Source organism: Macaca nemestrina, chromosome 1 (assembly GCF_043159975.1).
Source record: "Macaca nemestrina isolate mMacNem1 chromosome 1, mMacNem.hap1, whole genome shotgun sequence".
NCBI classification, from domain to species: Eukaryota; Metazoa; Chordata; class Mammalia; order Primates; family Cercopithecidae; genus Macaca; species Macaca nemestrina.
In genome coordinates, this window is record NC_092125.1 from 108975897 (window position 1) to 108991269 (window position 15373).

At 42.7% G+C, this 15373-nt stretch overlaps 1 protein-coding gene across 7 annotated transcripts in view; it reads right to left on the bottom strand.

The window, feature by feature from the left end:
• The window catches only part of LOC105497821 (SET domain bifurcated histone lysine methyltransferase 1), a 40869-nt gene extending 27306 nt beyond the window's left edge, over window positions 1-13563 (bottom strand). For 2 of the 7 annotated variants that reach the window (XM_011769227.3, XM_011769226.3), the window contains exons 1-3: window positions 13471-13558; window positions 11842-12112; window positions 9662-9813 (exon numbers count right to left, since the gene is read on the bottom strand). In XM_011769227.3, coding sequence (XP_011767529.2) covers window positions 9662-9813; window positions 11842-12101 — 412 coding nt within the window. In that variant the 5' untranslated portion in view covers window positions 12102-12112; window positions 13471-13558. The other 5 variants (XM_011769228.3, XM_071085884.1, XM_071085885.1 and 2 more) reach the window with 3 other exon arrangements.
• Between the last annotated feature and the right edge of the window lie 1810 nt (window positions 13564-15373).

A 15373-nucleotide genomic window follows, 5' to 3' on the forward strand; every position in this document is an offset into this window, starting at 1 on the left:
CAAAAAAAAAAAAAAAGTGTAATTCAGTGGTTTTTGGTAATTAAACTATCATCACTGTTGAATTCTGGAGTGATGAAAAATGTCGTCACTCCAAAAATTTCCTCATACTACAGCAGTCATTTCCCATTCCTCCTTCCCCCAAACTCTAGCAATCACAAATTTACTTTCTGTCTCTGCGGATTTGCCTATTCTGAATATCTCATATAAAGAGAATCATGTAATATGTGGTTCCTCATACAAGGTTCATCTATGTTGTACCATGTATCAGTACTTCACTTTTTTATTTTTTATTTTTTTTTGAGACGGAATCTTGCTCTGTTGCCAGGTTGGAGTGCGGCAGTGCAATCTCAACTCTCTGCTATCTCCACCTCCTGAGTTCAAGTGATTCTTCTGGCTCAGCCGCCTGAGTAGCTCGGATTATAGGCGCATGCCACCACACCCAGCTAAATTTTGTATTTTTAGTAGAGACGGCCATATTGGCCAGGCTGGTCTCAAACTCCTGACTTCGTGATCCACCTACCTTGGTCTCCCAAAGTGCTAGGATTACAGACATAAGCCACCATGCCCGGCCCCTTGTCTCCTTTTTATGGCTGAATAATATTTTCTTTCTTTTTTTTTTTTTTTTCGAGACGGAGTCTCACTCTGTCACCCAGGCTGGAGTGCAGTGGCCGGATCTCAGCTCACTGCAAGCTCCGCCTCCCAGGTTTATGCCATTCTCCTGCCTCAGCCTCCCGAGTAGCTGGGACTACAGGCGCCCACCACCTCGCCTGGCCAGTTTTTTGTATTTTTTTTGTAGAGACGGGGTTTCACCGTGTTAACCAGGATAGTCTCGATCTCCTGACCTCGTGAGCCACCCGTCTCGGCCTCCCAAAGTGCTGGGATTACAGGCTTGAGCCACCGTGCCTGGCCCTGAATAATATTTTATAGCAGTCAATACATGGGTGCATGTGTATACCACATTTGGTTTATCCATTCATCAGCTGATGAACATTTGGGCTGTTTCTACTTCTGCCTATTATGAATAATGCTGATATGAATATTCATTTATTTATCAGTTTTTACATCAACATATGTTCTAATTTCTCTTGGGTATATAGCCAGGAGTGGGTGGGTTATGGTAATTCTATATTTAACCTTTTGAGGAACCAAAAGACTATTTTCCAAAGTGGCTATAGCATTTTACATTTCCGTAAGCAATTTATGAGATTTTCAATTGCTCCATATCCTTGTCAACATTTGTTATTGTCTTTTTAAAGAGACAGGTTCTCGTTACATTGCCCAGGCTGGCCTTGAACTCCTGGGTTTAAATGACCCACCTACCTCAACCTCCTGAGTAGCCAGGACCATAAGCAAAAGCCAGCACCTGACTCTAATCATTTTTAAGTGTACAATTCAGTGGTATTAAGTATATTTATATTGTTGTGCAACCATAACTACCATCCATTTCCAGAACTCTTTTCATCTTGCAAAACTGAAACTCTGCACCTATTAAACACTCCCCATTAGCCCCTCCCTCCAGCCTCTGGAGGCCACCATTGAATGCTAGATATCTCATCTAAGTGAAATCATTTGTCTTTTTGTGACTTATTTCACTTAGCATAATGTCCTCAACATTACCCTATGTTTGTCTTTTTTTTTTTTTTTTAAGTGGCTGCATAATAATCCCTTCGGTGGTAATACTATATATATAATATATACACACACATATATAGTATATATACATACATGTCATGTATATTTATACACACATATATAATATATATATATATATATTTTTTTTTTTGAGATAGATTCTTACTCTGTCATCCAGGCTGGAGTGCAGTGGCCCAATCTCGGCTCACAGCAACCTCTGCCTCCCGGGTCCAAGCAATTCTCATGCCTCTGCCTCCCCAGTAGCTGGGATTACAGGCACCCACCACCATACCTGGCTAATTTTTGTATTTTTGGTAGAGATGGGATTTCGCCATACTGGCCAGGCTGGTTTCGAACTCCTGACCTCAGGTGATCCACCCGCCTTGGCCTCCCAAAGTGCTGAGATTACAGGCGTGAGCCACTGTGAGCAACCCACAAATTTTTTTTTAAAAATCAGGCAGGCACGGTGGCACATGCCTGTAGTCTCAGCTACTTGGGAGGCTGAAGTCGCAGTAAGCTATGATAGCACTACTGTGCTCCAGCCTGGGTTACAGAGTGAGATACTGTCTAAAAAATATATCAAATAAGGTTGAGGTTTCTATGTCCTAAGAACTAGTGACTCTCTTACAGTATATACACTAAAAAGACTCCTGCACATGTGCATTGGGAGACATGTACAAGATTATTTGCAGTAGTGTTATCTGTAATCTCAAAAAATGTAAATCAATGTCCACAATCAGGAAAATTGATAAACTGTCATATGCATACAATGGAATACCATGCTGCAGAAAGTAAATAAGCTAATCATCATGCATCAACACAATGTTGAAGAAGTCAAAGCCAAGGGAGACGTCAGAACTAAATGTAACTCTGAATGCATTCACCTCACTAGCTAAACTATTCCAAAAAATAAAAAACTCAATACATAGAAGCCAAGCTAAAAAATTAAAAGTTAAAATAAAAAAACTGAACAGAGGCCAGGCAGGGTGGCTCACGACTGTAATCCCAGCACTTTGGGAGGCCGAGGTGGGTGGATTACGAGGTCAGGAGATGGAGACCATCCTGGCTAACACGGTGAAACACTGTCTCTACTAAAACATAGAAAAAATTAACCAGGCGTGTTGGCGGGCACCTGTAGTCCCAGCTACTCAGGAGGCTGAGGCAGAAGAATGGTGTGAACCCAGGAGGTGGAGCTTGCAGCGAGCCGAGATCATGCCACTGCACTCCAGCTTGGGTGACAGAGCAAGACTCCGTCTCAAAAAATAAAAATACAAAAAATACAAAAAATACAAAAAATTAGCCGGGCGTGGTGGTGGGTGCCTGTAGTCCCAGCTACTCGGGAGGCTGAGGCAGAACAGTCTGAACCCAGGAGGTGGAGCTTGCAGTGAGCCAAGATCACGCCACTGCACTCCAGCCTAGGCGACAGCGAGACTCTGTCTCAAAAAAAAATTAAAAATAAAAAAACTGAACAGAGATGTCAGCAGGTGTATGCTGCAGGGAAGACAGACTTGGCAATTTCAGTCCCAGATTCAACTAAATTGAATCTATTTTCAATTTCAACTAATTGAAAAAGAAAAGAAAAACTAGGATATGGAACTCTCAGGAAAATAAATTAAAATTCAGAGTTGCTAGATTATCTAAAATAGTCAATATTCAACAAAAAGATAAGAGACATTCAAAGAAACATGGAAGTGTGACCTACACTCAAGACAAAAAACCCTGTCAATAAAACTGACTCTGAGTGATCCCAGATACTGGATTTACAAATATGTTCAAAGAACTATAGGAAATTAAGTTAAAAGGTTAAATGAAAATACACTAATACTTAACAAGAGAATCTCAAGAGAAACAAACTATAAAATAAGGAATCAAATGGAAATTCCAGAGTTGAAAATGCAAAAGCTGAAATGAAATACATATTAGAGGATCTAAGTGGCAGATTCAGAACAGGAGTCAACGAACTAGAATATATAGATACCTATATAGAGAAATTATCCAACCCAAAGCACAGAGAGAAAATTGAAGAAAAATGAACAAAGTTTCAGAGACTTGTGAAACAATGAAGGTCAGGTATTCCACCATATATGTAATGGAAATCCCAGAAACAGGAAGAGACAGAAGGGAATAGAAAAAAAAATATGGAGAAATAATAGATAAAATATTCCAAATTTGGTAAAGACTTGAATCTACATATCTAAGAAGTTAAATGAACCTCAAGTAGGATTAAGAGAGAACTTGGATATATCCCAGTCAAACTAACATCAGAGGAAAAAAAGAAAATCTTAAAAGCAGCAAGACAAAACTGACTCATATACATGGTACAAAAATAATTTCATCTGATTTTCCATCAAAAATAACAGAGGCCAGAGGGCACAGGGATGGCATATTCAAAGTGCTGAAAGAAAACTCTGTCAATCAAGAATTCTATATCCCAGGTAGGGCTGGACACAGTGGCTCACGCCTGTAATCCCAGTACTTTGGGAGGCCAAGGCGGGTGGATCACCTGAGGCCAGGAGTTTGAGACCAGCCTGAACAACATGATGAAACCCTGTCTCTACTAAAAATACAAAATTAGCCAGGTGTGGTGGTGCACGCCTATAGTCCCAACTACTCAGGAGGTTGCAGGAGAATCACTTGAACCTGGGAGGCAGAGGTTGCAGTGAGCCGAGATCTCACCACCGCACTCCAGCCTGGGCAACAACAGTAAAGCTCCGACTCAAAAAAAAAAAAAAAAAAAAAAAAAAATTTCTATATCCCAGGTAAACAAAGACTGAGAAAATCCACTGTCAGCAGAACTGTACTGCAAGAAATATTAAAGGAAACCATCTGCCTGGAAAAACATGACATTGGATGATAGATCCACAGGAAGGAATGAAGAGCAACAGAAATGACAAACATCTGGGTAAATACATATTTTTCTTTTCTTCCCTTACCTTCTTTAAACATGAGACTGCTTAAAGCAGTAATTTTAACACTAAATTATTGGTTTTAAACGTGTAGCTATAATATATTTGACAATAGTATCACACAGAAAGAGAGTGAAAGTAGAAGTACGCTGGTGCCAAGTGGCTGTATTTTTACCAGAATTAAGTCAGTATTAATTTGTAATAGATTATGATTAGGTACAGACACAACCCCTCTTAAGAAAGCTAAAAAAAAGAAAAACCAGGGGCCAGGTGTGGTGGCTCACTCCTGTAATCCCAGCACTTTGGGAAGCCGAAGCAGGTAGATCACCTGAGGTCAGGAGCTTGAGACCAATCTGACCAATATGGAGAAACCCTGTCTCTACTGAAAATACAAAATCAGCTGGGCATGGTGGTGCATGCCTGTAATCCCAGCTACTTGGGAGGCTGAGACAGGAGAACTGCTTGAACCCGGGAGGTGGAGGCTGCGGTGAGCCAAGATCCTGCCATTGCACTGCAGCCTAGGCAACAACAGTGAAAACTCCACCTCAAAAAAAAAAAGAAAGAAAAAGAAAAATCAGAAGAATGACAGGGGTTTTCTGAAATCTCTGACTAAAAAGAAGGCAATAAAGAAGAAACAGGGCTAGGCACGGTGGCTCACGCCTGTAATTCCAGCACTTTGGGAGGCTTAGGTAGACAGATCACCTGAGGTCAGATGTTTGAGACAAGACTGACCAACAAAGAGAAACTCTGCCTCTACTAAAAATACAAAAATTAGCCAGGCGTGGTGGCCTGTGCCTGTGGTCCCAGCTACTCGGGAAGTTGAGGCAGGAGAATTGCTTGAACCCGGGAGGCAAAGGTTGCAGTGAGCACAAGTTGCAGTAAGATCATGCCACTGTACTCCAGCCCGGGCAATAGAGTGAGACTCTGTCTCAAAACAACACAACAACAACAACAAAAATAACGAAACAGGCCAGGCATGGTGGCTCAGGTCTATAATCCCAGCGCCTTGGGAGGCCAAGGCAGGAGGACTGCCTGAGCTCAGGAGTTCGAGACCAGCCTGGGCAACATAGTGAGACCTTATTTCTACTACAAAAAAAAAAGTTAGCTGGGCGTGGTGGCATGCACTTGTAGTTCCAGCTACTCAGGAGGCTGACGTGGGAGGATCACTTGAGCCCATGAGGTTGAGGCTGCAGTGAGCTATGACCATGCCATCACACTCCAGTCTGGGCAACAGAGTGAGAACTTGTCAATCAATCAATTCATTCATTCATTCAAAAAGACTAAAATTATACAAAGTTTATTCTCTGAACACAATAACATTAATTAAAAATTAACAACAGAAAGAAATAAAAAAAAACCCAAATATTTAGAATCAAACAACCACAAGGAGAATTAAAAATGTCAAGTTGAAAGAAGCTGAAAACACAACATAAAAAAATGTATGATATCCTGAGAGTGACACTCCATGGAAAAAAATTTATGAGACGCAGCAAAGCAATGCTTATGGGAAAATAAATAGCTTTAGAGCTTATATTAGAAAGGAAGAAAGGTCTAAAATCAATAATGCGAGCTTCCACTTTGAGAGGCTAGAAAAAGAAGAACAAATCAAACCCTGTAAATAAAAGGAGGAAAATAAATAAACATCACACTGGAACACATTTAGTGTGATATCCTGGATTAGATCATAGAACAGAGAAAGTCCAGAAGCTGAATAAAGCCTGGAGTTTATATAAAAAGTAATATACCAATGTTTGCTTTTGACATATATACCAGATGAAGGATATATAGGAACTCCATTATTTTCAATTTTTCTATAAATCTAAAATTATTCCAAAATAAAAGATTTTAAAAATCCACAAAGAAAAGTCCAGGCCAAAATGGCCTCAGTACTGAATTTATCAAACTCTTTAGAAAGAAATATCATTCCATACAAACTCAGAGGAGGGAACACTTCTCAACTCATTTATAAGGCCTAGATTACCCTGCTACCAAAATGGCCTCAGTACTGAATTTATCAAACTCAGGCCGGGTGTGGTGGCTCAAGCCTATAATCCCAGCACTTTGGGAGGCTGAGACGGGCGGATCACGAGGTCAGGAGATCGAGACCATCCTGGCTAACATGGTGAAACCCCGTCTCTACTAAAAAAAATACAAAAAACTAGCCGGGCGAGGTGGCGGGCACCTGTAGTCCCAGCTACTCGGGAGGCTGAGGCAGGAGAATGGCGTAAACCCGGGAGGCGGAGCTTGCAGTGAGTTGAGATCCGGCCACTGCACTCCAGCCTGGGTGACAGAGCAAGACTCCGTCTAAAAAAAAAAAAAAAAAAAAGAAAGAAATATCATTCCATACAAACTCAGAGGAGGGAACACTTCTCAACTCATTTATAAGGCCTAGATTACCCTGCTACCAAAGCCAAACAAGGACACTACAACAGAACTATAAACCAACAGCCCTCATGAAATAGATGTAAAAAAATTTTTTCTTTTTTTTTTTAAATTAGAGAAGGGGTTTCACCATGTTGCCCAGGCTGGTCTTGAACTCCTGGGCTCAAGCAATCTGCCCAACTCAGCCTCCCAAGATTCTGGGATTACAGGCATGAGTCACAGCATCCAGCCAAGATCTTTTTTTTTTTTTTTTTTCTTTAAATCAGCAAATCCAATCCAGCAACATGTAAAAAGAATTATACCTCAAGACCAAGGCTGGTTTCCTCCAGGAATGCAAGGTTGGTTTAACATCCAAAAAAACAGCTACTGTAATGCATTCTTAATATGATAAAAGACAAAAGAAACATAGGAGAATGATATAGAAAAAGCTGACAAAATCCAAAATCCAATTCGGCTACGATAAAATCTCTCAAACTAGGATTAGAAGGGATTCCTTTAATTTAATCAACGGCATCTATAGAAAACCTACTGCTGACATAATTAATGGTTAACAACCAAATGCTTTCATATTAACATCAGGAAGAAGAAAAGGATGTCCTTTTTTTTTTGAGACGGAGTCTCGCTCTGTTGCCCAGGCTGGAGTGCAGTGGTGTGATTTTCTGCTCACTGCAAGCTCCGCCTCCTGGGTTCACACCATTCTCCTGCCTCAGCCTCCCAAGTAGCTGGGACTACAGGTGCCCACCACCATGCCTGGCTAATTTTTTTTTTTTTTTGGTATTTTTACTAGAGATGGGGTTTCACCATGTTAGCCAGATGGTCTCAAACTCCTTCCTGACCCTGTGATCCGCCAGCCTCAGCCTCCCAAAGTGCTGGGATTACAGGTGTGTGCCACTGCACCTGGCCTTTTCTTTTTTTTTTTTGAGACACAGTCTCGCTGTCGCCCAGGCGGGAGTGCAATGACACAATCTCAGCTCACCGCAAGCTCTGCCTCCCAGGTTCACACCATTCTCCTGCCTCAGCCTCCTGAGTAGCTGGGACTACAGGTGCCTGCCACCATGCCTGGCTAATTTTTTGTATTTTTAGTACGGACGGGATTTCACCGTGTTAGCCAGGATGGTCTCGATCTCCTGACCTCGTGATCTGCCTGTCTCAGCCTCCCAAAGTGCCGGGATTACAGGCATGAGCCACCGCACCTGGCCAGGATGTCTGTTCTTAAAACCTTTTGTTTTTTTGGAAGACAAGAGTTTCCCTTAGTCACCCAGGCTAGAGTACAGTGCCACGATCACAGCCCACTGCAGCCTCAACTTCCTGTACTTAGATCCTTCCACCTCAGCCTCCCAAGTAGCTGGGATTACTGGGGTGCACCACCATGCCTGGCTACTTTTTTTATTTTTAGTAGAGATGAGGTCTTGCTATGTTGGCCATTCCTGGGATCGGGGGATCCTCCCACCTCAACCTCCCAAAGTGCTGGGATTACAGGTATGAGCCACTGTGCCAGGCCTGCTCTTAAAACGTATTCGACACTGTACTGAAGGTTTTAGTGAGTACAGTAAGAAAAGAAAAAGAAAAGATATCCAGGGTAGAAAAGAAGAAGTAAAACAGACTTTATTTGCATGAATTAGTTTTAGAAAATCCTAAGAAATTGGCTGGGTGCAGTGGCTCATGCCTGTAATCCTAGCACTTTGGGAGGCCAAGGTGGGTGGATCACAAGGTCAGGAGTTCAAGACTAGCCTGGCCAAGATGATGAAACCCTGACTCTACTAAAAACATAAAAATTAGCTGGGTGTGGTGGTGGGGCGGGGCGGGGGGCACCTGTAATCCCAGCTAGTTGGGAGGTCAAGGCAGAGAACATATTGAATCCGGGAGACAGAGGTTGCAGTGAGCTGAGATTGCACCACTGCATGCACTCCAGCCTGGGCGAAAGAGTGAGACTCTGTCTCAAAAAAAAAAAAAAAAAAAGAAAAAAAAAGAAAAAAAAAAAGAAACAGAAAAGAAAACAAAAGAAAAAGAAAAAAGAAAATCCTAAGGAATCAACAAAAAGCTTCTATAACTATGTGAGTTTAATGAGGTTGTGGGCTACAAGATCAATACACAAAAACCAACCGTATTTTTTATATCCTAGCAACAAAACATACACTTACTGTAAGTCCTGGTAATTCCACTCTTTGATGGAATACCCCAAAATAGCGGTTACACAGAATGAGGAAAGCAAAGTAATGCAATCAGGCTGTAGCACATAGGGAACATCCATGATACTAACAATGCTGCATTTTTTTCTTTAATAGCCAGCTCAGGCAGTTTGAAATATGGAGTTAGTGACAATGGTTTCTCCTCTCTTCTATTATCTTCCATTTGCTCATCTTCCAGTGTTTTAATTTCTTTTTTTTTTTATTTTTTTATTTTTTTTGAGACGGAGTCTCGCTCTGTCGCCCAGGCTGGAGTGCAGTGGCCGGATCTCAGCTCACTGCAATCTCCGCCTCCCGGGTTTACGCCATTCTCCTGCCTCAGCCTCTTGAGTAGCTGGGACTACAGGCGCCCGCCACCGCGCCCAGCTAATTTTTTGTATTTTTTAGTAGAGACGGGGTTTCACCGTGTTAGCCAGGATGGTCTCGATCTCCTGACCTCGTGATCTGCCCATCTTGGCCTCCCAAAGTGCTGGGATTACAGGCTTGAGCCACCGTGCCCAGCCCAGTGTTTTAATTTCAATCCTGAGACTTTCCTATCCAAAGCCCATCCCTTACCTGAATCAATACTGAGGACATCATCATCTTCATCAGGAATCTCAATTATTTCTGTAGGCCGGGAAGATTCGTCCTCGGAGCTACTGTCCCGGTATTGTAGTCCCAGCTTGGAGTAGAAGTCCTTCACCAAAGACTCACAATTAGTCACTGCCCTAATATTGGAACACACGCAGAAAAGTCAAAGCCAGAAGAGGAATTAGAGATATAGAATCCATTACAATTTATATATATTTAAGTATATACGGTCCTCAATTTAAATGGGCCACATTCCAAAGTGTCTCTGTTTAGAATTTAAAATGCTTTTTCTATAGAAAAATGTTTTAAATAGTGGTTTAGTTTCCAGACTAGTTCCTCAAAAATCCAAAGTAAGCCCAAAGTACAGTACTTTCAAACTTACCTCATTATTTACCTTGCTGTTATCTGAAAATCTATCCTGGCCGGGTGTGGTGGCTCGCGCCTGTAATCCCAGCAATTTGGGAGGCTGAGGCAGGTGGATCACTTGAGGTCAGGAATTTGACCTCCCCAGCCCGGCTGACATGGTGAAACCCCATCTCTACTAAAAATACAAAAATTAGTCGGGTGTGGTGGTGCACACCTGTAGTCTCAGCTACTCGGGAGGCTGAGACAGGAGAGCTGCTTGAACTCAGGAGGTGGAGGCTGCAGTGAGCCAAGATCACTCCACAGCACTCCAGCCTGGGCGAGACAGAGCAAGTCTCTGTCTGAAAAAAAAAAAAACAACAAACAAACAAACAAACAAAAAAGACACATGAAAAAATGCTCATCATCACTGGCCATCAGAGAAATGCAAATCAAAACCACAGTGAGATACCATCTCACACCAGTTAGAATGGCGATCATTAAACAGTCAGGGAACAACAGGTGCTGGAGAGGATGTAGAGAAACAGGAACAGTTTTACACTGTTGGTGGGACTGCAAATTAGTTCAACCATTGTGGAAGACAATGTGGCAATTCCTCAAGGATCTAGAACTAGAAATACCATTTGACCCAGTCATCCCATTACTGGGTATATACCCAAAGGATTATAAATCATGCTGCTATAAAGACAAATGCACACGTATGTTTATTGCGGCACTATTCACAATAGCAAAGACTTGGAACCAAACCAAAGGTCCATCAATGATAGACTGGATTAAGAAAAGGTGGCACATATACACCATGGAATACTATGTAGCCATAAAAAAGGATAAGTTCATGTCCTTTGTAGGGACATGGATGAAGCTGGAAACCATCATTCTGAGCAAACTATCGCAAGGACAGAAAACCAAACACTGCATATTCTCACTCATAGGTGGGAATTGAACAATGAGAACACTTGGACACAGGATGGGGAACATCACATACCAGGGCCTGTTGTGCGGTTGGGGGAGGGGGAAGGGATAGCATTAGGAGATATACCTAATGTCAATGATGAGTTAATGGGTGCAGCACACCAACATGGCACATGTATACATATGTAACAAACCTGCAGGTTGTGCACATGTACCCTAGAACTTAAAGTATAATAATAAATTTTTAAAAATGTATTCTAAGTGACAACTAGAGCACTAGAAACAAATCTTTTGGGGGGTATAGGAACTGATTAATGCTTCGGAGTTACGTAAGACAGAAATTCTGTACAATCCTCACTCCCTGGATGATCTTACTAGGGAAATGAAGCAATTGTTCTAAGACAGAGCACAGGAGGAAGAAGGGGAAAGGACTTAAGACTTGGACTCCCTTACTGCTGATCATATGTTAGCTGCTGACAGATGAAAATTATATTTATGGCTGACTGTAAGGTCAGATTTTTTACCATAAACTTCGAGGAAGAGGAAGGTTCTAAATATGTGTACTTCATAAAGTATAAAATTCTTGGTACACAGCCCGGCCAACATGGTGAAACCCTGTCTCTACTAAAAATATAAAAAATTAGCTGGGCGTGGTAGCGGATGCCTGTAATCCCAGCTACTTGGGAGGGTGAGGCGGGAGAATCACTTGAACCTGAGAGGTTGAGGTTGTAGTGAGCTGGGACCACTCCACTGCACTCCAGCCTGGGTGACAGAGCGAGACTCCGTCTCAAAAAATAAAATAAAATGCTTGGTACAAGGTCATGAACAATTATTCTCTAAAAATATCTCCCAATGGAGAGATTTCCCTCTATTTTCCATGGAGTTCTCACCTGGATGCATCATCAAATAGCTGGTCAACGTGAGCCACCTCAGATTCTTTCTGTATTACCCATGTCTCTAACTCTGCTAGCTGCTTCTTGCGCTGCTGTACACAATCCATCTTCTCCAGTTCCTCATCGATGAAATGCCGAAGTTCCTCCATAGAGATACCCAGTTCCTCAACCACTGCCTGTTGCAGCTCTGCTATCTCTTCAGACTCCACTGTAGCTGTTGCTGCATCCAAACCAATGCACCCAGGAAGGGAAGACATGCTTTTGTCCTCTGCATGGAACAGAAAACAAATTAAACTGGAGTCCTTATAACTATAATCAATAGAGAATTTCAGTTCCCTAATAAAACTAATTCCTGTTCTGCTGCCTGTTATTCTATTCAAATAGTCCATGTTCTTCTTCCCCATTCTCCAGAATCTGATGCTGAGATTTTTAAGAGTTCTTATCTTCTACTACACACTAACAGGCCTGAAAAAGCTTTAAAAGTTTGAGAGGGCATGGAGAACATTCATTAAGCAGTAGGGAGCTACTGAAAATAATGTTTTGGGCTAGCACAGTGGCTTACATCTGTAATCTCAGCACTTTTAGAGGCCGAGACAGGAAGGTCGCTTGAGGGCAGGAGTTCAAGACCAGCCTGGGCAACATGGCAAGACTCGTCTTTACAAAAAAAATACAAAAATTAGCCAGGTGTGGTGGTGCATGCCTTTAGTCCCAGCTACTCAGGAGGCTGAGGTGGGAGGATCGCTTGAGCCCAGGAGAGGCTGCTGTAGTGAGCTATGTTTGCCCTATGCATTCCAGCTTGGGTGACAAAGCGAGACCCTGTCTCAAAACAAACCAAACTTTAAAAATAATGCTTTGGGATACCGAAGAGAACCAATCCAGGAGAAGATATTTTTGTGGTCTATACGTGTTCCTTAACTTAAAGATTATGTGATAAATCTTTGTATGCTATGCCTAATTTGAACAAAACTTCTACCTGGGGATGGAGTTGATTTGTAACTCACTAATTCAGTGTTTTCTCTTTCATCACTTCTTCCCCTTACATTACTTTGCTTCCATGTGGAAATTTACTTTTTAAAAAGTCTATGATATTCAAAGCTCGCAGCAAAAAGGTTTCCCCCAAAGTACAGAGAAGTAAAGCAAGCTGGGAATAAAACGTGGCTACCTAACATCCACAACCAAAATACTTCACACATTAGTGTGAACTGCTTTTTCAATCAAACGGTTAAAGCAAACCTGATTTTCAACGCCTCCATTTTCCTTTGCCCACACACCAGCCCACTCCCGTGCTACCTATTCTAGGGGTGCGTCCTACCCATTCGCAAACCCAGTTCAGCCCCGCCCCCGTTCGCCTCTGGGGAAGACTTCCTTCCCACCCTCGCCCGACCCCCTCCCACAAACAAAACATCCCAGATAAGCCTTTGGTCACCAAATAACTCAATTAACAGTATTCCCCACACCTCCCGTCTTCCAGCTTTAAGGGCTCTTTTTCACCAACCAGACCCCAGACTCACAACTCATGGGTCAGCCTCGACGGAAAAGAGCGAAAGCGAAGGGATAAGGGAGGAGGGGGAGGGGAGAAAGCGTGAAGGAGGGAAGGGGAAGCAAAAGAAACGCCCGGAAGCAAACCTTTAGTGCCGTTCCGGTCACCGCGACGGTAGCCTGATGGGGTCAAATCCAAAGTCGCGGGGCGCCCCTCAGAGGCGACGAAACTAAGGTCACTACGCATGCGTTAAGGCAGAGCCTTCCAGGGACACACGTGAGAAGCGACTGGCAGGGCAGAGTGGGCGTGGCCAGGAGTATATTACCGAGTCTCCGCCTGTCCTACCACCCTCGACTAGTGGCCACATTACTATATTCATAGTGTAAAAACTGAGGGAAGCACTCATAGGTTCAGAGCTTTATTCTTTCAGTTTTACTTGAGTTTGTTTTGTTACATAAGTGATACAAATTGTAAAGGCTATCAAAATGTAATAAGAAAAACGTGATAAAATTCTCTCTTGCCCCATCACTTACCACCCCGCTCCTTTCAGGTAATACAGCTTAATTTTCTAGTCTTGTGTGCACACGTTCCTGTATATAGATTTTTGTTTTCATTTAACATGTGGACATTACCTGAAGCTAATAAAAAAGGTAAAATTTGTATTTTTGGCCTGGCGCGGTGGCTCACACCTGTCATCCCAGCACTTTGGGAGGCCGAGGCGGCGGATCACGAGGTCAGGAGATCAAGACCATCCTGGCTAACACGTTGAAACCCCGTCTCTACTAAAAATACACACACACACAAAATTAGCCGGGTGGTGGGCGCCTGTAGTCCCAGGTACTCGGGAGGCTGAGGCAGGAGAATGGCATGAACCCGGGAGGCAGAGCTTTCGGTGAGCGGAGATCGCGCCACTGCACTCCAGCCTGGGCGATAGAACGAGACTCCATCTCAAAAACAAACAAACAAAAAACAACAACAATAACTTGTATTTTTGACACCTGAATAATAAGGTTAAACCATATTTGTTTAGATTGTTTTCCTTTCTCAGCCCCGACAAATAGTGCAACAATAAAAATAAACATCCTTTTGAAGTAGTACTTTTATTTCTGTAGAAAAGATTCCCCAGGCCGGGCGCTGTAGCTCACGCCTGTAATCCCAACATTTTGAGAGGCCGAGGCGGGAGGATTGCTAGAGCCCAGGAGTTCCAAACCGGCCTGGGCAATACGGTGAAACGCCATCTCAACTAAAAATACGAGATAAAAAAAGTCAGGCGTGGTAGTTCGCGCCTGTGGTCCCAGCAACTACGGAGCTGAGGCGGGAGGATCGCTGAGCCCTGCTGGCAGAGGCTTCAGTGAAAGGAGATCGCGCCACTGCACTCCAGCCTGAGTGACCGAGCAAGACTCCGTTTTGAGAGTCCGTCTCAAACACACACACACACACACACACACACACACACACACACACACACAAATTTTTCATTTAAAAAGTACAAACCAGAACCTTGTGTGTGAGGCTGGAAACAGAGCCCAAGCAGCTAGAACTCCCAAGTCCTTGAAATTCTCTCCTGTTGTTCACATTTTCACCTGTGCTCACTTCACCTGCTCACCAGTTTCCTGGGACTACCCTAAGTGCCTATTTCCAATTAAGACAGCAGAAATTGAGGTGTGGAGAAGTGAAGGGTTCCTCCAGATAATTGAAATTCATCATGTTATAAACTCATTTCATCATGGTATCACCTTCTAACCTGAGCTAGAAATTTTAGACATACTACTCCCTAAACACACACACACACACACACACACACACACACACACACTCTATTTATTGAATACTTGCTACATAGCAGGAACTGTTCTAAGCACTTGCCAGTTATTAATTCATTTAAACTTCACAATTATCCTATGAGGTAAGAACTAATATTATTGTCCCTTTTTTATGGATGAGAAAACAGAGGCACAGAAATAAATTTCCCAAAGCCACACAGCTAAAAAGTGACAGACCCAGGCAGTTTGGCCATATACTTGGTGGTCTTGAACCATTATTCAGTGT